The 26,460-nt window shown below is 33.1% G+C and overlaps 2 protein-coding genes across 2 annotated transcripts in view; one reads left to right on the plus strand and one right to left on the minus strand.

The window, feature by feature from the left end:
- Positions 1-10,792: 10,792 nt before the first annotated feature.
- The window catches only part of LOC6640242 (cyclic nucleotide-gated cation channel beta-3), a 55,861-nt gene continuing 40,193 nt past the window's right edge, over positions 10,793-26,460 (minus strand). Inside the window, exons 4-11 of the mRNA XM_023174766.2 lie at positions 18,950-19,101; positions 18,586-18,727; positions 18,367-18,504; positions 12,967-13,134; positions 12,476-12,710; positions 12,229-12,374; positions 11,813-12,154; positions 10,793-11,306 (exon numbers count right to left, since the gene is read on the minus strand). Of these exons, the coding sequence (XP_023030534.1) occupies positions 11,844-12,154; positions 12,229-12,374; positions 12,476-12,710; positions 12,967-13,134; positions 18,367-18,504; positions 18,586-18,727; positions 18,950-19,101 (1,292 nt within the window). The 3' untranslated portion in view covers positions 10,793-11,306; positions 11,813-11,843. The remainder of the gene's footprint in view (positions 11,307-11,812; positions 12,155-12,228; positions 12,375-12,475; positions 12,711-12,966; positions 13,135-18,366; positions 18,505-18,585; positions 18,728-18,949; positions 19,102-26,460) is intronic.
- Positions 20,890-21,519, plus strand: LOC6640244 (C-type lectin 37Da). The gene has a single exon (XM_002063278.2). It carries the CDS (start codon positions 20,890-20,892, stop codon positions 21,460-21,462), a length of 573 nt encoding a protein of 190 aa, XP_002063314.1. The 3' UTR covers positions 21,463-21,519.

Genomic DNA, 26,460 nt, shown 5'->3' on the forward strand with positions numbered 1-26,460 from the left:
CCATTCAGCAAATCATCGGCACCCACATGGTTCAGTTTTCATTCGATTGTTGTTGTTGTTTCTGGTGTGGTTCAACGCCTCGTTCTATAGACGTGGGTGAGATTTCAAGTTTGATGTTTGACTTGATTGTGCCAAAAAAGAGCAACAAATGGTCATAGATTTTTAAAGCATTTTCTTTCATTTTTATTTTTTTTTACGTTTTTAATTGTTGTTGTTGTGTGTGTGTGTGTGGCGTGTGAGAAGATTCTGGCAAAAGAATGTTCTAATAACAACATCATTAAAACTTTTTATACCATACACCCATAGGGTGAAATGGTATATTAAAGTCGCCAAAATGTATGTAACAGGCAGAAGGAAGCATCTCCGACCCCACAAAGTATATATATTCTTGATCAGGATCAAAAACCGAGTCGATCTAGCCATGTCCGTCTGTCCGTCCGTCCGTCCGTCCGTCCGTCCGTCCGTCCGTCCGTCCGTCCGTATGAACACCTAGATCTCGGAGACTATAAGAGCTAGAGCCACCAAATTTGGTATGCAGTCTCGTGTAGTATGTACGCTTATCGAGTTTGTTTCAAATTTTTGCCACGCCCCCTTCCGCCCCCGGAATTTACATAAAACTGTTTTTCTTAAAAAGTATAGCAGATAGAAACATCAAATTTGGTTTATATACTCGTTTAGTTAGCGCGCAGATAATAATTGTTCCATTTTTTTGCCACGCCCCCTTCCGCCCCCGGAATTTACATAACTCTGATTTTCTTAAAAACTATGAAAGCTACCGACATTAAATTTGGTATGTAAGTTAGCCTAATAGACGCGCAGATATTGACTATTTAAAAATTTTGCCACGCCCATTTCCGCCCCCGAAAATTAAACAAAACTGATTTTCTCGAAAACTAACAAAGCTAAACTCACCAAATTTAGTATGTATATTGGCTTAGTATGCGCGCAGAATACATATATTTTAATATGTTGCCACGCCCACTTCCGCCTCATAATTTAGAAAAAACCGATTAGCTCTTGCAATTTTTTGACTATCGCGATCAAATTTGGCAGACTAATAAATCCTATCTATTTCTATCAAACTACCAAATTTGATTGAAATCGGACTAGAAACATACAAAATATACGTATGAACGTATTTTGCTACGCGATCCATAAGGGCAGAATTGGCCGTTGGCTAGTGGCGGCGCTAGAGTGCTTGTGTGTTTGTAGAGTGAGCGAGATAGCAAATGGTATGAGGCATGTTAAAACAATTTAGTAGACATACATTTGGTTTTCGAAATTTTAAATATTTGTTTCACCTGGTGTATGGTATACCCAAGTCGGCGAGACGACTTACTTACTTCATTTTTTTTCTGGCCAAATTGTGAATGATAAATGAGTTTTTGAGAATGCGAACCAGTTGCCGCCTTCTGACTATTTCCCATGCTTAGAACTTGGTCAAATTTACAATGATTTCTTTTCAATGAGTGTGTAGTATTAGACTTTAGTAAAGTTGGCTTGAAAGTTTAACATGATCTTACTACATTGAATTTAAATTGATTTTCAGGGAGAGATTAATGTCGTGTAATGATGTTGAGTTGTTTTGGTTTCCCAATACATATATGGCCAACATTTTTTCAATGTTCAAATAATTATTTTTAGTCATATTAAATATCGTTTGTTTTTGGAATAATACTGATAATTGTCATTATGACATCAATATCTATTCTATGACCACTTTAAATATTTTATTGAGTTATATATAAGTGGGTGTCGGGGACTTCCCAGCATGGATATGAATATATAGCTACATAAACTGAATTAAAACAAACAACAACAATTAGAATAGAGAAAACAATAATTGAGTCATATTAGAAGTCTCTTTATAAGTGAGACAATTTAATATTGAAATGTTGTTGGTATTTCAAAGTGGAATTATTTATAAAGATATTCAAACATCAAGTGGCTTATTTTATATTAAAAAGTTTTTACAAGTAGTCCCAATCTAAGACGCATTTCTAATTAGTTTCAAGCTAAATGTTTCAATTATGGGCATTGAAATTTCTTTTATCTTGGAAATTGTATTTTTTTTTTTTTTATTTCAAGTCTAGAGTAAAGTTAGCAATCTCTGAGAAAAGAAAAGAATCTACGTCTTAGGTCCATTTTGTTTGATATATAATAAGTTTGGAATTGCTATGAGACAGACAACTAATTAGACTTCACTTTATTTTGTGGGGAAAAGAGTCGTAGATTTGGTTATTCATGAAATGATAAAGATCACAGATAAATCTAGTACTAAGTCGCTAAGTTAACTTTCTTTAGTAACTAGATCCTAGAAATAAGCTAGTCTAAGATGACATTTAAGGTTTTTTTTCCTTTTACCTTTATACATGTCAATTATTTATACAAGCTATTAGTCAAACAGACATTTGAATGTCACAGATGGAAAGCCTATGCCTAAAAACACTGTTATCCTTACTTAAACATTAGCTTTAATGAAACATTTACATTACTGGAAATAAAGCACACATCGAATTCAATTGAATTGATCACAGATAAACCTTAGGTACTCAAAAAACTGAAAAATACAGGCAGATAAAGTTACAACTAAGTAAGTCTTTAATCAATTATATTACCCTACGAATCAATTATCCATATTGCAGCATTAAAATTTCAGTTATTTTGTCGTTTGCTATATTCCATTTCGAAAAATTGCATATTTATGTTAGGGAACTCAAATGCATAAATAGCATATGCCAAACATTTGATTAAAATATTTAAAATAGTTTCTAGCTCTCAAAAAGTTGTTTGTTTTAATAAACGATGAAAAAAAAAAACTGTTCCATGACAAAAGCTCATAAATTTTGCCATTATAATGCCAATAATATGTAAATTCTATTTCCTGTTCATGACAAATTGATCGTATACCCATTATAGTTTAAGTAGTTTTAAGGTATGTATGTATGTGTATGTACATACATGTAAAGATGTTTCTATTTGGCTATATATTTAGCAATGGATTCGGTTTGTGTCTGTCTGCCTAACTGACTCTTACACAAAACTGTTCATGGACACGCCTTTAAACTAAATGACAGCTCATTAGCGCACGCTTCTACGAATTTGATTAGTTTGAGGTAAATGAGGGGGAGGGGGGGATATAGTGTTTATTTTTGGCAACAATTTTTATAGCGATGTGTTTGTCTGTGTATGTGTGTGCTCATAAATAGAATTCTCCAAAGCAAGACCAAGTCGAATGAGCAGTTGAGCTAAGTTTGTGTCTTCAGTCATTTGATTAATGCCGTTAGACGTCGCCAAAGCGCAACCGCCACCGCCAGCACCAACAACAACAACAGCAACAAACAACAGCAACAAACAGCCAACAAGCAACACCAGCCAAAGTAGTTATTCATTTTCTTTCTCCTCTAATGCCTCACACACACACACACACACAGACACACCACTTCGGCTTCTTCTGTTACCTTTTGGGTGTGCGTTCTATTGTCTTGCCACTTGGCCACTTTTGTTGTTCATTTAGTCTGAACTTTTAGCCAATCGAACACAGCAAAGAAAAAAAAAAAACAAAAATAATGAAAAACCAGATTCAAATACAGATTCGCTTTCGGTTTTTGTTTGCTTTTGCCACTCAAGCGCCATCAAATGGGTATATTAACTATGACCAGAAGTTTGTAATTCAAAAAGTGAAGCCAAGTCTAAAGAGACTGATATAAGTTACTTATTTTTCTGTCTAAGTTAGTACAGGATTAACTCTTTTGCTTTCAAGTTATTTTCTTTTTCAACAAAGTTTACTAAGATCAGTAGTTTTAATCGATTTCCCATCGATTCCCATTGACATACCAATGGGTTATCCTAATACTTAAAGATACAAATTAGAAGCTGCTAATTAAAGATTTTCTAAAGTCAATTTCTCATAGAATTTACTATATAATGCTTTTAAGTATTATAACAAATCTAAGCTACTAAGTATAGAACTAATTGACAATTGAGTCTGTAATAACTTTAGGAAGAGAAACGTTCTAAATAAGACTTAGCAAACATTTCTTTGTAAGTCAAACAAAAATATTTGTCAAGCTCTAATTACGTTACGAAAAACTTATTACCTTAAATGTAGCTGCTTCTCGTTATTGTTTAGATCTTTAGTACTATAAAAGGTAAATTAAGTGGAAAATCTAGATGTTTAGCTCACTTGCCCAGTGCGATTATGAATGAAACTATATCGTATGCCATTTAAGGCTAAAGCCCTGAAAGATCTGTCTAAAAGTCTATAACATTTATATAACTTTTATAATACAACTTTTTATATTCACTTTAAGTCGCATTGATCGTTTTTAAATTCAACTCTTTCGTTAACATAAAGTAGATACGATTTTTTGGTTTTATATCGTTTTCCAATTAATTTTATTTACTTTAGTTTCGCTTTCAAATTGTCTCAATTAAACTAATTCAAAAATTAAAATAATTTTGAATAACTGTTTTTGAAGCCAATTAATCTAAGTATCTTTTAAATTTGTGTAGAGTATAGAAACTGCGGTGTGTGTGTGTGTGTTTGTAGAATATAAGTCCGATCGCCTAGTTCATTTGTTTTCGATTCTCTTTAGTGCCAAATTATATAATCATTAGATAAATATTCAAATGTGACTTTTGATATTTGGGTTTTTAGCTATTATACCATATTTCACGTGTTTGGCACAAATTTTTTGGTTGCTTTTGAGGCTCATTTAAAAAACGAATGTCTTATTAAAAATTAGAACAAAAAGTCAGCAAGTTTTTCGAATGGAACCAGCCAACGAAATAAAACTGACTAAAACAACAACAGAGAGCCATAAAAAAATATAGTTAAAAGATGTACACACACACACAAACACACACACAGAGAAGGAAAGAGGAGGAGGAGGAAGCAAAAGGTGTAGGCCTGGCAGTAAGCCAAGTTAAAAGTTATTCAAAAATTCAGTTTTAAAACCCAGGCATGTCTGGTTCTAGAGTAAGAGAGAGAGAGGGAGAGTGACAGAGAGGGCTAGATATTATATATAGATAACCGTACGTTGAATTTTTTCTTCTCTCGTATTTTTTGATTTGAATTGAGCACTTGTTGCTTACACTTAGTTAGATTCGTTTTGCAGTAGACTTGGCGAAACAAATAGATAGACGGAGGGTGGAGACAGAAAAAAAAACACGTCCAACGCGCACGAGTTGCTCACAGTGACTGAAATTGGCCAGCTTTGGGTTTAAGCCAAGTTTCGAAACGATCGAAAAAGCTTTTTAATTTGAGTTGGCAAGTGGCGTTGGTTGGGGGGGGTGGGGAGAGCAGAATGAGCTTGGAATGAGAGAAGAGCATAAAGCAAGACGTCATCATTTAGAGTGAGTGAGCGATTTGATCTTGGCTTGTTTTGCTTGCCTGGTTTGGTTTAACCGTTTTTGTTTTGGGCCCTCAATTCGCTCACGTTGTGTTGTGTGACTCTGTCTCTGTCTCCTTCTCACTCTCTCTCTCGCTTTGGGATTCTCAACTTTGGGATATTTAATGGACTTACTCGACTTTAATTGCAGGCCAAGCATCGGCAATGAGTGTGTGGTTTTTCATTTTTCCACATTATTGTTTATTTTTTTCCTTCTTTTTGTATTGTAATTGAACAATTTTTGCGGCTTTTTACCTTTAGATGTTATATTGATTACTTACCAAATGCAGGCAACAGCTAAAAAGCTCAATTGCTTGCTAATGTAACTACGTTTAGATACCCTTTACATATGCCTACGTTTACACAGTTCAAATGTTAGACGTTAGTCTTATTGTATGTATAATGGAATAGACCTTAATACTACTTTACGTTTTTGCAATTCCTTATTATTAATAATATATTTTTTTAAAACATACTGCTTCTGAATCCTTGATTTTAACAAAAAGTTATTTCAACAATGTAATTAACTAATAAAGAATGGTTTCTGGTCGTATTGTTATAATTTGAGGATTCGAAAATGTTTTAACAATTAATAAACATACAGAACAGATTGTTTTTTGTATACTTTTATTTTGGATAACACTTTCGACTAACAATAAGAGTAGATTAAAAAGGATTCAGATAGATTCTGATAGAATTGCAAAACGAATACCTAGGTATTTTCCTTGTTAGCTTTTCAATGCATTAAAAGGACTGTTGGAGGTATTAATGTACATACATGAAGTTACGGAATATAAAGGTATATACATTTTCCTATTATAAATTATGTACTTAACCAAGTCATCATCAATTTGGACCACTTTCGACACTCCAAAATTTTTTTTTAACAACTTCCGGAACATTTTATATTTTCCATCTGAAAATGCGTTTATAACGACGTTCAAGGGACCAACCAATTTTCGTCGTTATATCCGTAAGACGTACTAACCGGAGGCCCCTTCATATAAGTTTGTATTGGGACCAACTAATCACTCATCGAACTTTAGACGGTATAACCGGATTCTACTGTAATAATAATTTTATAAGTATTATTTTTGATTTCTATTTTGTCCATCAAGTATAACCAGTATTTTTTACTTTTATTATTTTTAAAATACTTTTACTTACTATACTTCAATACTTTACTTTATATTACTACTTTATTTAATGAAATATAATTTGTATTTAATAAAATTTAATAAATAATCAGACATAACACTTTTATTCCATATTGACTGATCTCAAAAGGATGATTACAAAGTAGTTTAAAGCCAAGAAACTTAGCATTCAAATCTATTAAAACTATGTGAATATATTTGCAATACTTACTTTTATGGAAAATTTTAACTTGGATAAGTTTGCATAAAATTCTACCAAAAATATTAGAGTTGTCAAAAATATATCGAAAATATCGATGTATCCAATTGTTTTAAACGATATATATTATATCGTATTGATATTTTTCCAAAAGCTAAAATATAATCGATACGATATTTGAAAAATATTCGACAACCCTAAAAAAGATACAAACATTAGATGTATCGAACCTTCTAATGATGATTTTCATCAGTCCTATATAAATAAAACCAGAGAGTCCCATCTTTATCAATTTGGTTTGATCGCTTTTTCATTGAATTGCTACTGCAATTTAATATACCCCACTTTTTTCTGAAAGAGTATTAATCGAAATGTAATAATGCACTTTACACATTTCATGCAGCTAAAAAAGACAGAGAGAGAGAGAGAGAGAAAGAGTGAGAATAAAAAGTCAGTTTGAATTTCTTAAGAATTTTTTTTTAGGTTTTGTTTTTATTTTTGTTGTTTTTTTTTCAATTTGTTTGTTTTTTTGTTTTGTTTTTGGTTTTATTCTTTTGTTTTGTTTTACCCTTTGTGTGTGTGTTTTTTCTTTTTTGTGTTTAGATTTTATTCCAGAAATGCCTGTTGCGATTAAGTTATCGCTATTCAGCAAATCCGATCTTAAAAATGCCATTATCTTTCGATCTGATGATGAGTTTTGGTTTCGGTTTTCTTGTGTTATGTTTTTTTTCTTCTTTAGTTTCTTTTTTTTTTGGTTTCTTTTATCTTTTCGTTATGACATCATAATGAATTAATTTGTTATTGTATAATACTTAATTTAATAGTGAAAAATAAAGCTATAAATGTTGTTAATTAAAAATTATTTCCTTTTCTTTTGACTTTCATGCCTTTTCCTCAACATCATCATCATAATCATCATCATCATAATCGTAATGATCGTAATCATCATCTTCATGATCATTCTTCATTCTTAGCAACAACACAACCGAATCGATGTAGTTTCTCTTTGCAATTATAATATAACAAATATATAGATATAATATGTAATTAAGGAAAAAATCTAACAAACATTTGCTGAGTATTATTTCAATTCTTAAGCCATTAAATTTAATTGGTTTTTTTTTATGCTTTTATATCATTCATCAATTCATCTCCTTTACGCTTGTTTTTCTTTTTCCCATTTGTTTTATATTATTTAATAATAACAAACATTTTGGCTAACTAAAAAATTATACATACATACATAAATCGAAATAATCTCTATTAATGTTTTTGCCACTTCTCATTGTATTTTTTGTTTTTCTTTTTTTTTACATTTAATATTTGTTTTTTTTTTTGGTTTTATTTTCTTTTTGTCTTAGATGAAACCCCATTTGATGTTTTCTTTTTTATTGTTATTATTATTTATTAATTTTTAGTTTGAATTAGGTTTCAAATGTTTAGGGAAAACAAAATGTCAAAGTTTTAATTTGAATCGGAAATGTTAATCTAATCAGAAGTGAATTGAAAGAAGCTAACAAAATATCAATTTCATTACAATCAGCAGCATGAAATAAAAGTTTAACTATATAGCATCTGATCATCATTCCATTAGAGTTAGTTTTTCTATATACCTTGGCAAAAATTGACAAAGGCTTCAGTTAGGAATTATCTTTGTAGTATAAGTTTTTAGAATGATTTAGACGTTTTATATTATTTTGTCTAGTATTTATCTATGAGATAAAATTTGTTTAATACTTTTCAGTAGACTTCTTTAACTTGTCTTGAACTTTGTGATAGTTTAGAATAACCTATTTTATTTCAATCCTTTTCGACAGTTTAAGGCTTTAGTAAAAGCCTCTAAAGAATCTAATCAATCACCCGAAGTAGTGATTAAGTTTCTTTCTTTCGAACTCAATTTGAGTGATTTGATCTAGTCTCAAGAATAATCTAAGTGAAAAGTATTTAATACCATTTTGTAATGTTTTCTAGGTTCTTCTTGTTTAAATTTTTATGAAATATAAATCGAGCAAGCCGTCTCGAGGTCAATCTTACAAAAGAAGATTATTTCAAAGGCAACACACAAACAGGTGAGCAGGTTGTCTGTATAGCTATTTCAAGAACTACCAAGTTCTATCATCAGCAGTCTTTGCTAAAGAACTCCAGAATTGCAATAGCCATACCATGTCTTCAACGCTTAAACTAGTTGAAAACTGCAACTAAATAAAGCGAAAAAAGTTGGCGAAGCCTACTCACCTCCTTATGACCTCATCTTTTTGTGTGTTGCCTTTGAAATAATCTTCTTTCGTAAGATTGACCTCGAGCCGACTAAGCTCGATTTAAATTTCAATAGATCGGATCGTAATCTAACCAGAAAATTTTTATGAAATACCTTCTAATTTATCTACAAATTTAAGTTTTGTTTTTAATCAACTTATTTAGCAGGAATAATCTCATCAGTTGAAGGACGTTGCTGGCATCTGTTAAAGGCAAAGCATAAGTTAGTTAATCTGAATTTTTTTCAAGTAAAAATTAGCACCCTAATATTCAGAATATTTTGTTGCTCGGACGATTTCATAACCAAATTGCTTTAAAATCAGTTTACAGAAATTTGTCTAACAAAGTTAAATCTTCTGTTTGAATAAGTCGATTACTTATGAAATAAACTTTAAGGTTTCTTCCTACATTTTACTTTTATATATTGAGCTATTGATTCCAGAGATCTTGATTTCCAATTAGGGATCTAAAAGTCAGTAAATTGGAGTAAAGATTAAGTATCTCCCATTTTGCCAAGGTATATTAAATTCGGTAGACCGAAATAAATGAAATATTTTTTATATGCACGTATGTCATTTTTTCTTTGTGTATACGTGTATGTCTGTGTGTGTGTATAGTTGTGTTTGTGAACAATTTCTTCTTTTTTTTTTTGTTGAAATATTTTTTAGTTTTACGTTTGTTCATTTTTGTTGGTCTTCCATTGATTACATCTAAATTGGTAACTAATTCTAGTCTAGCTTCGTTACAACTAAATTTGAATTCTTGCAGACCCTCTCCATATTATGGAGATATACCTGAACTGCTCTCTGACATCGGTCTTTCTTGCTAAGTATGTGTATGTGTGTGTGTATGTATGTATGTAAGTGTATCTTTTCTTGCTAACTTATATAGTTCTGCTACAGAACCTAAAGATCAGCTCAATTCTCAGATCTGTCTACTACAGCTTCAGCATTCAATTTGTCACACATTTAGAACTTTATTAATTATATTTATATATATATATATATATATTTGTTATATACCTAAAAGTTCTACATTTCTTAGCTTATCATTTGGTTTTTGTATGTGTGATATTTTAATGGAAATTCTGATATTATGATTAATCAGTTTATTTATGTATGTATAAGTGTGTGTGTGTGTATTTGATTTTCTTTCTTTTTTTTTTATTCTGGTGTATTGGCTCTGGCAGTTCTTTTCCAATAGTACAAATATTTTCCAAATATTCATTAAAGTTTTTATTTTTTTTTTGTTTTTTAGTTTTTAATTATTACTTTACGAATTTAATTTAATTTTTGTTTTTGGTATTTATGTTTTTAAAGTAAATCGTTTCCCATATACACATCTAGTAAATTTTTTTGTTATTTTTGTTTTTTTTTTGTTGAAATTACAATTAGAAAATATTTTATTACTTAAAATGAAGTTGGTTTTTTTTGGTTTTTTATTAAAGTAAATTTTGGTTTAGTTTAGTTTTTAGATGATGTTTTCTTTTGGTTTTGTTTGCATTATTTTTAAGTTTAAATTTAAATTTCTAAATTGAGTTTGAGTTGCCTAGAGTGAAATTTATTTACAATGGGAATTATATCGTATATATACTATATATAGATACCCGTTTCTTTCTTTTGGTAAGTATTTCATTAGTTTATAATTTGTTTTTTTTTTTCGTTTTAGTATAGTTATATAATTAATTAAAAGTAGCGAAGAATCTAAGGCTAATGATGAATTACTAATTAGTAAGTTCTAGTTGGATTTAGTTAGTTAGTTTAGTGGAGGAATGATTTTTGGTATTTTTGGTTTTTGTTTCTCTTTTCTTTTGTTTTTTTGTGGTTTACATATATATCCGGAAAAGTTCTAATAAAGCTTTTCACACTAACCTAATTTGGCTTAAAATTAGACTGAAGGTAGAAGGGAAAAGGATTTCTTTAGAACTTTTTACACATTTTGTTTTTTGGTTTTTTGTTGCTGGTGCATTTTAATTTGTTGGTATTTTATCTTTGGCAGTGCCATTCTGTTGTATGTATGTATGTATGTATGTGTATGTAAGTAGGTAGTAAATGTGTGAAACTAACTATCTATAGATTAGGTAAATGAAGACAGATAGATGCCAGATGGGCCTTGTCCATCCTTAAAGCGAGCAATATTTGTGGCTGGTCATCTCTTCCTGATCCTCAGCGGCTTCATCTTCTATATACTGCTCCTCCTCCTCCTCCGCATCCTCCTTATCCTCCTCTTCATCATCATTTTCCTCCTCATTATCATCCATCTTCTCCTGTTTAACTTCCTGCTGTCTAGCTGCTGCTGCTCCTGGTCAGGTTTTTTGTTTTGTTTCGTTTAATTATGTGTTTGTTTGGTTTTTTTTTTTGGGGTTTTTTAAAATTTGTTTTTGTTTTGGTGGATTTTTAGGGGTTTTAGTTTTGAGTTAGTAAGGCATTTTTTGGTAATTTTCAACCGCATGCACGCACACACACACACACACAGACACAGAGACAAGCACACAGACACAGATAGAGAGATGCACAGAACAAAAATGGCAGATGAATTTATTCGTATGACTTTTCTTCTTTTTCGGTTAAGGATAAAGAGTTATAGACAAAGAGAAAGAAAGAGAGAGAGAGAGTGTGGGATTGAGATGCAAAATGGATTTGTGATGCTTCTCGCTTTGATGGGCTCTTGCATATTCCATGGAGGAGTTTTGAATTGATTTTTTTTGGTGTTGGTATTGGTATTGGTATTGGTATTGGTATTGATGCTACTGATGCTGAGCTGATGGAGTCATGAGGTACATGATATGTTGTTGTGGTACACCATACCGATCGACTGATGGGGCAGCACTCTCCCGTGTTATATGATACTCTCCCGATTCCTTTCCAGCTCCTCTGTCTCATTCTCGGGATCCACACTGGATGTAGACGATACGCCGCATATTTGCATTTCAATTTCGGCCAAACGATTCTCCAAATCCCATTGCTGTTGCGATAGCTTCGTATTCAATGCCTGATTCTCTGATTCCACCGTGTGTAGGCGTTCCCGTAAACGTTTTATCTCATCCTCGAGTGCCTCATGGGACCCGAGAAGTGGCGTAGTTCCACCACCAACTCCACTCACACCCGGGCCATAGCATTCCAATTGAGAACTAGAGTCGCAAATGTAACCTGTAAAATGGGCAAGTGGCAAGTGAATGCTAGAAGACTGGAGAGTCTGGTAGTCTATAGTCTATGCCTGTTACCTGTATGACTTGGCTGGGATTGCGGTCTCATGGAATGATGCGATGTAGCCCGACTGCGTGGTCGTTCCTCAGAGCCATGGGCACTGGGGCTAGCAGATCTGGGTGAGTCTGTGGCACGGGCCAAACGTTCGGCATAGCTGCGGGGACTGCGTTAACAACAAACAGAAAAGAAACAAAGTAAGAAAAAAACAAACATGACACTGTGTGTGTGTTTGAAACAGAGGAATTTCATTTTCCTTTCACTCACCTATAGCCATGTGACTGAGAGAATTGTTGCTGTTGTTGCTGTTGCAGCTGTTGTTGCTGTTGCAACTGTTGCTTCTGGTTTGACTGTTGCTGCTGCTGTTGCTGCTGTTGATGATGTTGCTGCTGCATCACTGCTGGTGGTAGCCACATTTCCTCCAACGAAGTCCGACCACAGCTTTCCACCAGGCCCGGAGTTGATTGGCAGCGGCCCATGGCAACTACATTAAAGTATTTGACTATGTTATATAAAAATCAAAAAAATTCATACAATTCAAACCAAACCAAACGAAACAGAAAAAAAAAGAAGGAAGACACAATTGTGGAGAAAAAAAAACGAAAGACGAAACGAAAAAATAAGAAACAATCGAATTGTGTTATTCGTATTTTGCAACTTTTTGAATTTTGAGTGGCGTGTGAGTGGCATAGGAAACAAGTAGGGTAAACGGGGGGGTTGGTTGGGGAGGGAGCAACATCATTTCTTCATCCGCTTACCTTTCTCTAGCGGCGCCTTCTTGTACTTCTCCAGACGTTTGACAGCTATCGATTCGAGACGTACACGCGCCGCTGGATATTCCTTTAGCACGTCCCACATGTCCTTCTTACTCAGCACGAACAGGTCGCTATAGCCCACAGAACGAACGCTGGCAGTGCGTCTGTTGCCTATATAAGATGGAGTGTGTGTGTGTGTGTGTGTGTGAGTAAAGCGTAAAGAGAAAAGTTTAATGGTCTTTCAAAAAGCAGGCGCTTCTTCTTGTCTTGTGTTTGTTTCTTGTTCTTGTTGACTTGGACGAGCAGCACAAAAGACATTAAAATTGCATGCCAAAAGCAAACTGACTGAGTAGTGTAAGTAGTAGTGAAAGGTAACGCAAAGAAGGAAGGAAGGAAGGGCCTACAAATTAGGGAGAAGACACAACAGTACATATGTAAAAGTAACAACTAAATAAACACCACTGAGTGAACATGGGAAAACTACAATAAATGCATTCTCTCTCGTACAACAATATATCAAGATGAGTCCCCATCAAACTATATCAATATTTCTGTATACTTCCTTTCAAACATGTTAAAACAAACAAGTTTCGACAACTAAATGAAACAAAGTGTATGGCACGTATCTGCATCACTGCGAAAACTGATCTCAAGACTGTCTAAAACTTTTGTTAAGTTCGAAGTTCAATTGAAATGTATCTATGAAATATTCTTCAAGTCAATTTCGACTACATCGCATGTTTCACAATGTTTCAAAAATCTGTGAATTTTAAGGGGGAAACCGTCTGAAAAAAATGTTAGCTTAACCAGTCTTACATAAGACTTAAATGAAAATAGATAACAAGGCAGAGCATCTTTTGAATGGACAAATTCATCTCATTGCAATATTTCTTTGACTTAGAAAGCTTTATGAAAAGTGATAAAAGTAGCAAGAAAGTGTCTAAAGGACATAGTTAAAAAAGTTTATCAAAATTACTAAAATTTCCATTTCCATTGTCATTAAGAAAGCATTTGAAAACTTCAAAGAGACAACTCTTCAAAATTCTCCAAATAATTTGAGTTGAAAATGACACTTTGATAGACATGATCAAACTGGATTTTCTGCACTCTAATAGGAGCCGAATTAAACTGGATTTTTTTCACCCTAATAGGATACGAATTAGGTTGAAAAAATCCAGTTTGAATGTCAAAAGTTGAATAATTTTTATCAAAGTGGAAATTTTTCGAAATATTCACTTTTTTCTGTTACTTCTAATTTCCAGGATAAACATTTTTTACAAACTTTCTTTGGCAAAGTTTAAGACTTAAACAGACTACAAATCCTAAACCTAAAAAGACATCACCACAAGCCTCCATCTATTTGGGAGTTTATTGAACCTTTAACCATTTTTGTACAATTTTTTTTTCTAAAATTCTGCTAATGTTACAAATTTTCTATTCAAAGCTTTTTTGTTTATTATACTCAATAGCAGCATCAGAGACCCTACACCTACATATCTAATTTACGATTTAAAGTATACAAATTGTATCATATCTAGTTTCTTTACCCATAGGTAAAGTGACATACTAACAATATTAGAATACCTCTATTCGTTTGGTTCTTAAAAAAGTATGTATAAAGTTTAAGTAATCATTTATTAATTTAAAGTAGCTTTAATTTATAAAATCAGATTAATATGAAATCCGAATTGGAACACCGTAAAAATAGAAAGATTTTCCCTTAAAAATCTACTGTTTTCATTAACAAAACGAGAAAAAGTTTAATAAAAAATTGCTTTTTTGTTTATAACAATCAAAATACTTTTGCACTCTTAGAATCACAGAAGACTCATCAAATACTCTTGCAAAAAAAATGACATTACATTAAATTATTGTCAAATTCATGAATTTCAAATACTTTTAAATAGAATTAATAAAACTTCTATGAATTAATACAATTATAGAAATTGGTAATAAAATACACAAGTATTTTGCTACTATAGTTGCTTAAGAGTGAAGAGATAAAAAGGTTTATCTTGGCACTAAAATTCATCGAGTTTATATCCACAAAAAGATCTTTCTAGGCTCTTTAATTAAATTTATATAGAAAGGAAACTTTTGATTTATTAAATCTTTTATGATATTTTTTCACTTTAAGTCACAATTTGAACCTATTGTTCAATTGATTTTATGGGGCTTAAACAATTTCAAATTAATGTCAGTGATTTTTAATTAAATAAAATAATTGAAAGATGAAAACCGAAAATTCACAACATTCTCTACATATTTATGTGGGAAACGGATTTAATGTTACTTTTTTTTTGACTAGTTTTCTAGGGGCAAAATCGTAAATTCGTGGGGATTATGGCTCAGTTGGTGTGCAATTTTCATAAATATTTCAAGTCAATTGGCATTCCATGGACAACAACAACAACAACAAACATACAATCATTATATAATTTTTTTAATTTTTTTTTTCGTCTTATTTTGTTTTGTACTTTTTTGTTCAATAGTGTATTTAAATGGATTTAAATAATTTAGTTTTGTTGATTTCCAAGGTTTTGTTTTTTTTTGCTTATAACAATTAGAGGTTAAAACGTTTAAATTACGTCCAGGCAAAGCAATACAACAACAACAATAACAATAATGTCTCTTTCAAGAGACACACAGAGAGAGAGAGACAGAGAGAAAAGAGAGATAGACAGATAAATAGATAGAGGGGAAACACACACAGAGACAGAAATAGATAGAAGGTAAGTAGAAATAAGAGAAGAGATTTTTTATGGTTGTCTAAAAATGTCTAACAAATGAAATTTTCCGTTTTACACTTTTTAGATATATACTTAGTGTGTTTGTATGTGTGTGTCTGTGGTGTGTGGGGATATATATTTTTTCTGCCCCGCCTTTGTTGAAAATCAATGACAGTATGAATGAAAATGGGCGTGTATAATCATGCAAAATGCAAAACTCAAGAATGATTCAATTTCACTTATCAAACTCAATTTGATGATGGCCTGGCAAAAGTTTATGGTGCGAGAATTGTAACTCAAACTGTTTTGTAACTTTTGTCAGCAAATTAAGTTCTTAACTCTAAGGTTGTGTGTGTGTGTAGTGTGTGAGAAAATTGAATTAAGTGCCCTGAAGTATGCAATGGCAAGATATTTGGCAGACAGTACAGTTGACTGAGTCTGCCCATCTTTCTTGTTAATTACATATACAATATACCTACACATATGTATATGTATATAACAATATCTAAGTGCTATATACTTTGCATATGTATGTTTGTATGTGTGTACAGGTATCTAATGCCAGGACAAAGACCAACTGCTGTGAATGCACAGCATAAAGATCAAAGCTTTGGATAATGATTAACACTTGGTTAACGCTTCTATTCACCAACGATTAAAGTGACATTAATACTCTTTACACTAATTTAAATTTCTAGGCAATTGTGTTTAATTGGACAATCGAGCGGACAGTTTGTGCATGTTATTTAATGGAGAATTAACCGCAATTTGATAACGGCAATGCAATTTACATGAATCACCCCAAAGGCATCTCAAATTTCACATTAACTTTGGCACAGAGATAGAGCAAGCAGTTAAAGTGATTTATTTGAATTGAACTAATTGAAATGGTCTTCTCGTTGTCTGATTTCTATACAATTGAAATGTAGAATGCTAATCATTTTTATAACTTTCATGAAATGATTAAGTTTCGCGCAATAATAAAATTATACTAATTATAAAATTAATTTTTGTAGTATTGTTCTAGTCAAATGGGTCGAAATTGATCGAATCCGGCATTGATTTAGGTGCATTTGTGTGCATATGTATCGTAGATAAGGTAAAGATGGATTTTATTATAACATAACTATAATAATTCGCAATAGTTTTGTATCGTTCTTCATTGTTTAAGTGTTTTAAATTTTTAAATTCACGTTTTAAACAAAGACTTTTTATTTCTTTTCTTATTTGGTGCGAAATTCTGGATAAACTTTTAGAATTTCATTAGCAAAATACAAAATTTAAGATATAAAAATGTTTTTTAAGGGGTTTTTTTTATAATTTAGAAGTTTATATAATCATAAGCGAAACTAGGGAGGTAAAAACCGAGAGAAATTTATAAGTTAAGTTGCAAGGCGTACGAAAGGCTTTAAATTTGTTAAAACTAATGAATACTTTTCAGCCTATTGCATACTTTCAGGAGCACACTTTTCCCCCGTTCACAGCCCTAGATCCATGTATGTAATTGTTTATTTAAAGAAAAAAGTTTTAGAATCAGTTCGAAAATTGGAAAAAGCCAAACAAATTATTAATAATTTAGTTCTGCTTTTGGTATATAACATATTCAACCGAAATAAGGAGATTTATATTATAATCCAATCTGTTAGAAATTCATTTAAGGGTATTTCGTATAAGTACTATAAAAGAAAATGTTTGACCAAATGTTCTTTTTATTTAATATAATATGCATTTAATTTTTTGTTCTATTTTTTGGTTATATTTCATAGATAGAAAAAGGAAAAAAAAACCCCGACATGTTTTAAGTGTATTTGTCAGAAAAAGAGGGTAGAGTGGAGACGGAAGGGTGTGCGGGGGGTGACGTCATGCAGGTGCAATAATTGCATTTGACATTCATTAATTTTGTAGCCTTGTGTGAGTGAGTGAGTGAGTGTGAGAGAAAGAAAGGGATGGAAAGGGTGAGCTTACGGATTTATGTTTGCGTACATCTGTGTATTTCTACGTATTTGTGCATTGTATGCGTGTGTGTGTGTGTGTTTGTGTACGCCATAATAAAATCACATTGCATACTTTTTGGGTTCGGGCTATAAAAACACATTGTGAGCAAAATGGCGAGAACAAAAACTGAAACGAAAACGAAAAGAGTAATACAAGGGAAAAAAGTAAAGTGGTGGGGTGAAGGGTAATAGGGTAAAATATATGCGCACATACACATACAGAAAATGAATTCAACAAAATATATATATATGCAAACGAAATGTTATGTAAAATGAAAAGCCACACAAATTCGTAAAGGTGGTAAAACCAGTGCATTTTGTTGAATGCAATTTAAACCGAGAATGGTGTAGTGCGAGGGGGGTGGTGTGGTTGGTGGTTTCTCTTCTAATAGTCTAATAGGGAAAAGAGGTGTGGGGGTATGGAAAAGGTGTGAATGACTAATCTAATATAGTTGGTTAAAATCATCATTTTGAATATGCAAATATTTAGACAAATAGAAAATACATTCCACACTTAGGTAAACTAAAATATTTTTTGCAATAAAATGTTTCAAGGGTTCTTTATATTGAGGGGGTGTTTTTTTTTTTTTTCTTTTGGGTTGTTGTAGTTACACGTTATGTCGTTTTTGATTATTGTTCCGCCTGTCGCACTAAAACGGGATATTTACCAAGCTCTTTACCTGCTGTGCCCATATTGAGTATACTAATCTCTCCGAAATAGGAACCGGCCTTCAATGAGGCCATCACCGTTTTGCCATTGTCAGCAACGACCTGCAATCGTCCTCGATTCACAATATACATCTCTTTGCCCACCTCGCCTAAAAACATAAAGGAATTTATATATCTATATAAACCCCCAGAGAAGAAGAGGAAAAACAGAAACATTGGATTTGGCTTACCCTTCCTGCAGATGTAGTCACCGGGCGAGAAGAGCACCGGCCTCAGGCGTAGAACCAATTCACAGAGGAAACCAGCTTCAGTATTTTGAAAAATCTCAACCCGCTTAAGTGTATCTAAATGGACGTTAATTGCTATTTCAGCCTGCAAACAACAGCACAGAGAGAGAGAGAAAGGACAAAAAAGAAAACACGTTTTATAAGTATGTGTAAGTGGCAAATGGAACTATCTGTGAATCTGTGTAGCTGTTTCTGTATCTGTATCAAATGGCCGACTCATGTTTCTCATTACGTTGTTTCACTTGTTTCGTCTCTTTTCTCTGTGTATGTACATGTGTGTGTGTTTGTGTGTGTGTGTGTATTGTACCTTTAATTTATCAGGAAGACAGGATACGGCGCGCTCCTCATCCGAGCATTTTTGCGTTAGCCACAGGTAATCGAACCATTTGATGACCTTCACCTGCAAATGATTTGGCACACGTCGCATCCGCATATACGTCTTGACGCCGTCCAGTTTGGCTGGAATGACAAGAAGAATACCACGAAAAAACATCAAGAACATAAGAGAAAACATGTTTTATTTATATTTGCCATGGCTACTGCCTGGAAATTCTTTACGCGACCGGCATACAAATTGTATACTTTTATCTTTTACGGCACAATGGGCAAAATGAGAACAAATGGTAAAAAACAAAAAAAAAAATTTGTTCCAAAATTAAACATCAGCAGGTTTTCAATCAACATAAACAAAAATTAAAAACCATTGTAAGACAGCGCTTTAAAAATGTTTTTAAAATAAAAACCCTAATGAGTAATGTAGTTCACCTTTTAATCAATTTTTAAATTAACTACGTTCTTTAGGACTAGTTTTTTTTAGAGCTAGCTTACTAACGGAACACCACAAAATAGTAAACTAGTTCTTGGATTAGGATTAGCATTAGAAATGAATTTGATAAGAATTGGAGATAGACTAAGATGATGCAGTTAGCCAGTATTTGAATGTCTACTATTGACTACTAAGCCAAGTTACTACAATTTCTCCATGCGGATCCAGCTTAAGCTCAACTAGTTCGACAATAGAACGAACTACAAACAAATTTATTACTGTGGGAATGGTCTGGCAATCCTATTCAGCCAGCCCTAGTTCAGTCAGCTGACTCATTAAAGCGCAAGACAATCTGGCAAGCCGGTCAGACAGAGAAGCATTAAGAAGACGAAGTTAAAGACGAAAAGACGAAGTTTTAAGACGAAAGTGTAAGACGCAAGGACGAAAGACATTAAACAATTAAGTATAATTATATCTAATATTAACTAAAAACTAATACTTATCTTAACATTAAATAAAACTATTATAAAACTATAACCGGGACTGTGTTTATTCGTAATACAATACCCCAGTCCCACATTACAGTAAGTTTTGTTGGCTACTAGACCACTAAGAAGTTCATGCTCCACTAAAAGTATAACTTGATCTATTTAAAATTGACTTTGCAATTACAAATACTTATATTTAAGACACTACCTAGACGGTGGCTTAGTGGAGACCTACTAAATCTACAATTCTGTTGTTCTCGAGTTCGAACCGCGACGTAGGTGGAGTTTCCCCCTGATGAAGCAAGTCTAAAAGGTAGTTCAGTCGGGGATAATGGAAACGATTGTGGATAACGAATAATATTTAAGAATTCAATAATTCAGTCTAATTAAACTTTCTTTTGTATGAATGAAGTTACAATTACTAAAATAATTAAAGAAATTAGTTACTAATAGGACTGACTTATAGATTTATCGGAAGTAATTTCAAAATTCAAAGTCAAAATTGAAATTGAAGTAATAAACCAAAATTCTTAGAACCGAAAGATAGGGCCAAGTTTCTATCACACAATTCCCGCATTGATTAGGTTGAAGATAACAAATTCAAAAAACAATTATTTGCCCTAAATATCCCACAATTGTTCCATAGTACTTGGGATGCGTGTCCAAAATGAAGTATATATATACATATATTTAGGTATATGTGTATGTATCTTTTGGCACTAATCGCTAGGACTTTGTAACCAATCAAAGGGGGTTCTGCATAAAATGTTTGTGATATTCAAGGGCTTAGTGACTGTCCGAATTGAATTGATAAAATGCTCAAATTCGGACAAAAAAAGAAACGAAAAGTGTTCCCCGCCCCGTACTAGCTAATATCTGGTGATGGGAACTACCTTTTAGTTTGAATTGTTATCTTATCATTCATACGTTTCATGTGTAGGAGGGCGTATATAAAAAGCCATCGAACCATTTGCTACTCAGTTAACTTTTACAATGTTGTGGTCAAAAGTAATCAGTTTCGCCTTGGTCAGCTTGGCTTTGGCCCACCTGCAAACAGCCCTGCAGGAGGAGTCATTCTCGGCATGTCCAGCTAATTTCACCCAGGTGGGTGAAAAGTGTCTTATGGTAGATTCAATGTGGAAGACCTGGTATGAAGCTGATCGGAATTGCCGCTCTCTGAGTGCTGGTCTCGTCAGTGTGGAGAATTCAGTGCAATTGAAATTAATTCAAGATTGGTTGCCCATCGCTGCTCAATATACACTTGAATTCTGGACTTCTGGCAATAGTTTGGGCAGCCCCGGAAAATATTTCTGGCAGAACACGGGAAGCAGTGCCACTTATCTACCCTGGGCTACTGATCAGCCCAAGACCGATGCCGGAGATTGTTTGACCCTGTATGCCAATTATAGTATGGCAACTGGAGAGTTTGTTATAGATGTGCATCGTCTACGGGTCAACAATTGCACACTTTGGGCCAAGAGTATCTGTGAGATTGAGCCCAAGGCATACAAGACTTTGGTTTGTCTTAATTCGTCGGCCTTCTATGAGGCACAGATACCAGTTTGAAATACTTAATGAAATAACAACGAAAAGACAAAGAGTCAATTTTTGAGCAAAACTAAAGTGACTTTTGTTTTATTTTACTTCCCTTGGCACTCAGACTCAGTCTCCTCCCCTCATCAGCACTCTCCATCTCTCAATTCACCGAGTCGATAAGAGGAAATTAAATCTCTTGGCTCGTCATTGCTGACAAATATTGACATAGAGGAAAAAAGGGGGGAGTGATGGTGGGTGGATGGGTGGGTGTAATGTGTATGTGTGTGTGTGTTTGCTCGTGTAAACATTTGAAAACCAACTGGCAAACAAGCAAACAGATTGAATACAAATAAATTCCGAGAAAGAGAGCAAGAGAGAAAGGGAAATCAAACTCCGCCTTTGGTCATTTGTCATTACTTTACTCATTTGTCATCATGTTCGACTAAGTGAACATAGTATAAAGTATTATACCCTGGAAAATTGGCAAAGCATAATAGTTTTCAAAGAGAATATTGATCAACATTATGGCACTCAGTTTAGTTGCTAAATACATAGAATTCTAATCGCTCAGTTCATTGAACATTGATCAGCAATATGCCATGAGTCAAACGAGAAACTCTATAGTATTACATCAACAACAACACGATGTATTGTCATAGTACATTGAACTTATTTTTAGTTGAAAAACATTTATTAGATTGAATACAATGATAAGATAGCGCAATCAGGGGGGTTACAATGGCAATTTTATTATCTAAAATATGTAATCATTGAAATCAGTTTAAGCTAAATTAGCCGATAAAATAGTCAAAAGTAAATTGAAATCCAAAAGCTCTTAAATTGAGCCTTGTTCTTTAGTAGATATATTTTGAGCCCCTTTGGGAATACAAGTGTTTAATCAAACAAAATCAGTTAAGAAACATTCAAAGAAAATTTCGTAAAACATTTTTAATCCAACTTTTTAGGTATAAACAATATACTAGTTAAAAGTCAACATACTACTTAAATTTTGTGGCAATGTATTTGTTTACATTTTTAAATCAGCTTTATTAATCTTAATACAATACTTATTTACCATATAATATGTATAAGAACATTGTTTTAATTGATTTATTTTCTTAATTAATTACTCTACGACAATTTTCCATCGTCGTATTGGACTTTAGATATAAATTTTGTTTATGTCAAATTAGCAGCCAAGTATTGATAAATATAATGGACATACAATAGAAAATTCATTTAAGTAGACAAATATCAATCCATATATTATACATTTTTATCATACGCATTTAAAAATTTAATTTAATTTTAATATTTTTTAGTCTAGAGCAATTAGTAAGAAGTTGCGAAACAACAATTGACAAAATCAATCAAAATTTCAAATAGGGTATCGGACTATCGGTTTAATGAATGTTCGTGACACTTTCTGGTTTTTGCTGTCTCTGAAAGATTATTGAATGCCAACCCAATGGCTCTTGGCAGCCATTACACATATGTATATCGGATATGGCCAACGATAGAAAAAAAGTGTATGCACGTACAGCTCCCATCCCCCCTCATGTTTTCTTTCCCTCTCAATCGCCTCCTATCCGCCCCTTTTAGTCATGCACAAATTACAACAATTTTTATTGCGGTTCTGCTTGACTGCATTCAACTTGGTCGAAGGGGATGCCCCTTTTCCATCACACAATTGAGGGTTTTGGCACGTTCATCGGTTGACGTTACGCTTTGTGGCGTTTTTTCTTCTTCATATTCTTGTTGTTTTGTTTTTGGTTTTCGTTGTTGTTACAATTGAAAATCAATCTAAATATTAATTGCATATTCCATGACACAGAGCGAACAAAACACAGAAAACCCAAGATTCCTATAACAAATAAAATTTCAATTTTTCCTCTCGTAATGGAATGGCAAAAGTTTGTGTCTTTATTTTGGGTTTATTTCTGGGCCTGATGTTTCTCTTGAATAGTTTTAAATTAACTTTTCTTTCTATTTTTGGAAAAAAGTATTTGTTTTTATTTATTTTTCTGTATCAAAGAGTTTCATTTTATAAAATGTTTTGTTTAGTATTCATATCATCAAAACTAAGGTAAAAAATGTTTAGGTGAGACATTCTTTACTGCAAAAAATGTACTATGAAAATCTATTAAGTTACAGAGTTTTCAAAGAAATATATTTCTTTTTTGTATTAGAATAAAGGCCCGAATAGCTTTATTTATATCTCATTGAGATTGTTCCATCATTTCATATTTGTAAATGCGATCGATTCCAACTCTATAGGCAACAATTTTTATGTTTTTGGTTACTTTTTGACTATATTTTGATAATTTGTTACAAAGTAATATAATTGAAAATTAAGCATAGCTAAACCCACGGGAGATTACCTTAGGAAACATTGGAATATTTCTGTTTCTATTTTTAAAGAGACGAAGAAATTTGAGCATCATCAACTCCTCGCATAGAGTATATACGCTTCGGAGATAACCGAAATAGCTTCCGGGTAATTTTTTGGTTTACTTAGCAAATTTATTTGAGCTTTAATTTCTTTTAGAAGCTCCGGCTGCTGCTGCTGCTGCTGCTTCTTTGGCTGCTGATGCCAGTTTTGTTCCATTTGGTTGCATTTTGCTGAGCAGAAAAAAAATTTAATTTGCCATTTTTATGCCCGCCGGCAGAGTGGTTGGAAGGAAGGAAAAGGATGCGGCAGCGAGGTGGTGCAGGATGGCAGACGAAGGCTAAACTGCATTTGGCTTCATTTTTTTTACTCATTTTTTTATTTTTTTTATTCTTTACTTGAATTTCTTATTTATTTTTCATTTATGCTCTAGCTCGTCCACAGTTGCTGCCGGGCGAACTTTGTGATCTTATGCTTCTGCTGTGGCATACTTTTAGGCTGCATTGTGAGCGCGGCAGGTGGCAGGAGATGTGTGTGGCAGAGAGTTGGTCTTAATAGTTATCGATAATTACATTTAACAAGTAATAACTTTGTCTCTCATACACTCAGAAAATCAACCCGGCAGCAGCAGCCACAGACACAAAAAAGTCAACGTCAACATCATGCGAGTTTCATCTTTTTGTCTGTTCGGAACAATAAAAATATATCAAATTGGTTTTTATCTTTTTTTTTTTTGTTTTTTGGTTTTCTACTAGTATAACCCACATTATACTTTCTTTCTACTTTTTGTACCCATTTTGGGAGGAAAAAGTTCAAACTATTGTGTCTGGGGTGAACAAAAACTGCAGTTGCCAGTAAGTTTCCATACACCACCACACAGAGGACGGAGGGGGAGGACAGGAAAGGGACTGGAGACAGCACACATACAAACAGTAAATATGCGTGACAAAAACTTGCTCTTCCTGCCTTTTCATGCATTCACAAAAAGCAGAGACAATGTGTGCTGCTGCCGTTCTTGCCTCTGCTGCATGTGTCATGGAGTGGGGAGGGAGAGGGGTTAGAGTCTGAGTCTGAGAGACCGAAAGAGGGGTCGAAGGGTATATACATATACTGCCCAAGTGAAAATTGCAAACTAACTAGAAACCACTTAAGAACCATGGCTCAACTGGGAACTCTCGTTTTTGTAAAGACGGAAGTTCTCAGCCCAAAAGGAAGTACAACAACAAAAACAGCAACAACAACAACAACACCAACAATGAAGTACACAAATAATGAAAGGTGTGGAATGAAGAAAGGAATTATGAGTGAATCGAAAAACCATAAAGGATTACATAAGAGAAAAGCAAGAAGACTGAAACAGAGAGAAAGAGATTAAAGTGTTAAGAGTGTCAATCATATAAGAGTCTCTGAGGGAAGGATTTTCTTGCAATACTAACGGCAGGACAACTCTTTTTAAGGTTTCTTTTTTTTTCTTAAACAAGCCGTTAACCTAATTGAGATATAAGCTAAGCTACCTTAAGCCCTTAATTAACTGATCAATAATAAGAATAATTACTTTATTTTAATAATTATTGATGTTATATGTATGTATTGTAGTTATATTTAAGCTAAATATAAGTATCCCTAATGATAAACTCCAATAATACTCATTGTGCAATACATAGATCTTAAGATAAAGATAAGCTTTCTCTCACAACGAGAGAGATAATCTTGAACCACGAGATAAATCAAATAAAGCGACATTCTGTGAGTGATAATTGAAGTGAACTGACGTGTTTAACTGTCCTTCCTAAAGTATAGATGGCTTAATAACAGTCTGATTTACTTTATACGTTGATGTCTGATATCTGATATATGTGCCAACGTTGAAAACGTTAAAATAATTATTCCTTTTATCGTTCTATATGATTCTATAAGAACTGCAACTGTTTACGATTAAAATAGTGGAAAAACCTTAATTCATTTTAAGGCAATAGTCTTTCATTCACAATATACTCTAAAAATGTTGAATGTTTGAAATCACGTATACGCTATGTTGTCATATATGGCAAAAAATTTGATCAAATATACCAAATTTCAGATTGTCATCTTTAAAATTTCAAAGAAACATTTAAGTTTATATTTTACCCAAATTCATTCCCATTGCCACTCCAAAATCTTGCAGCCTTCATGGTTTAACTACCTTTTATCTAGTAAGATTTCATAAAGGACTAGTTAAAATTAAATGCACTATTAACATTATCGTCTCCAAGTTCCTGACCACACGGTACGTTCTTATTTTCAGTCAAGGATTCACAAACCATTAAATATTCTACACTTCATTTGGTCCTTAAAACCTTTCTTATTTATTTTAATCGGTTTGGTGCTTTTTCGATATTTCGTTTTTAGTTTTCAATCAGCAAGTTGTTGTTATACTTAGTTTTTTGGTTTTACCTGCAATTAAATCATATTTTCCATTCAATAGAATTTTTTCCCCAACCTTGCATTGACTATAATACCACCTCGCCACCAAGAATCACCCGACCACCCAGCAACCAACCAACTCTTCGCACACCTTAATTATGCATTTCGGAACATGGGAGAACAATGGTCTGCCGCAGTCGCGAAGTGGTCGAAGTGGAATTGGAATGCTTCTACTG

Source organism: Drosophila willistoni, assembly GCF_018902025.1.
Source record: "Drosophila willistoni isolate 14030-0811.24 chromosome 2L unlocalized genomic scaffold, UCI_dwil_1.1 Seg196, whole genome shotgun sequence".
NCBI lineage: Eukaryota > Metazoa > Arthropoda > Insecta > Diptera > Drosophilidae > Drosophila > Drosophila willistoni.

Excerpts from the sequence above, each read along its gene's own strand:
- LOC6640244 (XM_002063278.2), top strand. The coding sequence starts at position 20,890 with ATGTTGTGGTCAAAAGTAATCAGTTTCGCCTTGGTCAGCTTGGCTTTG.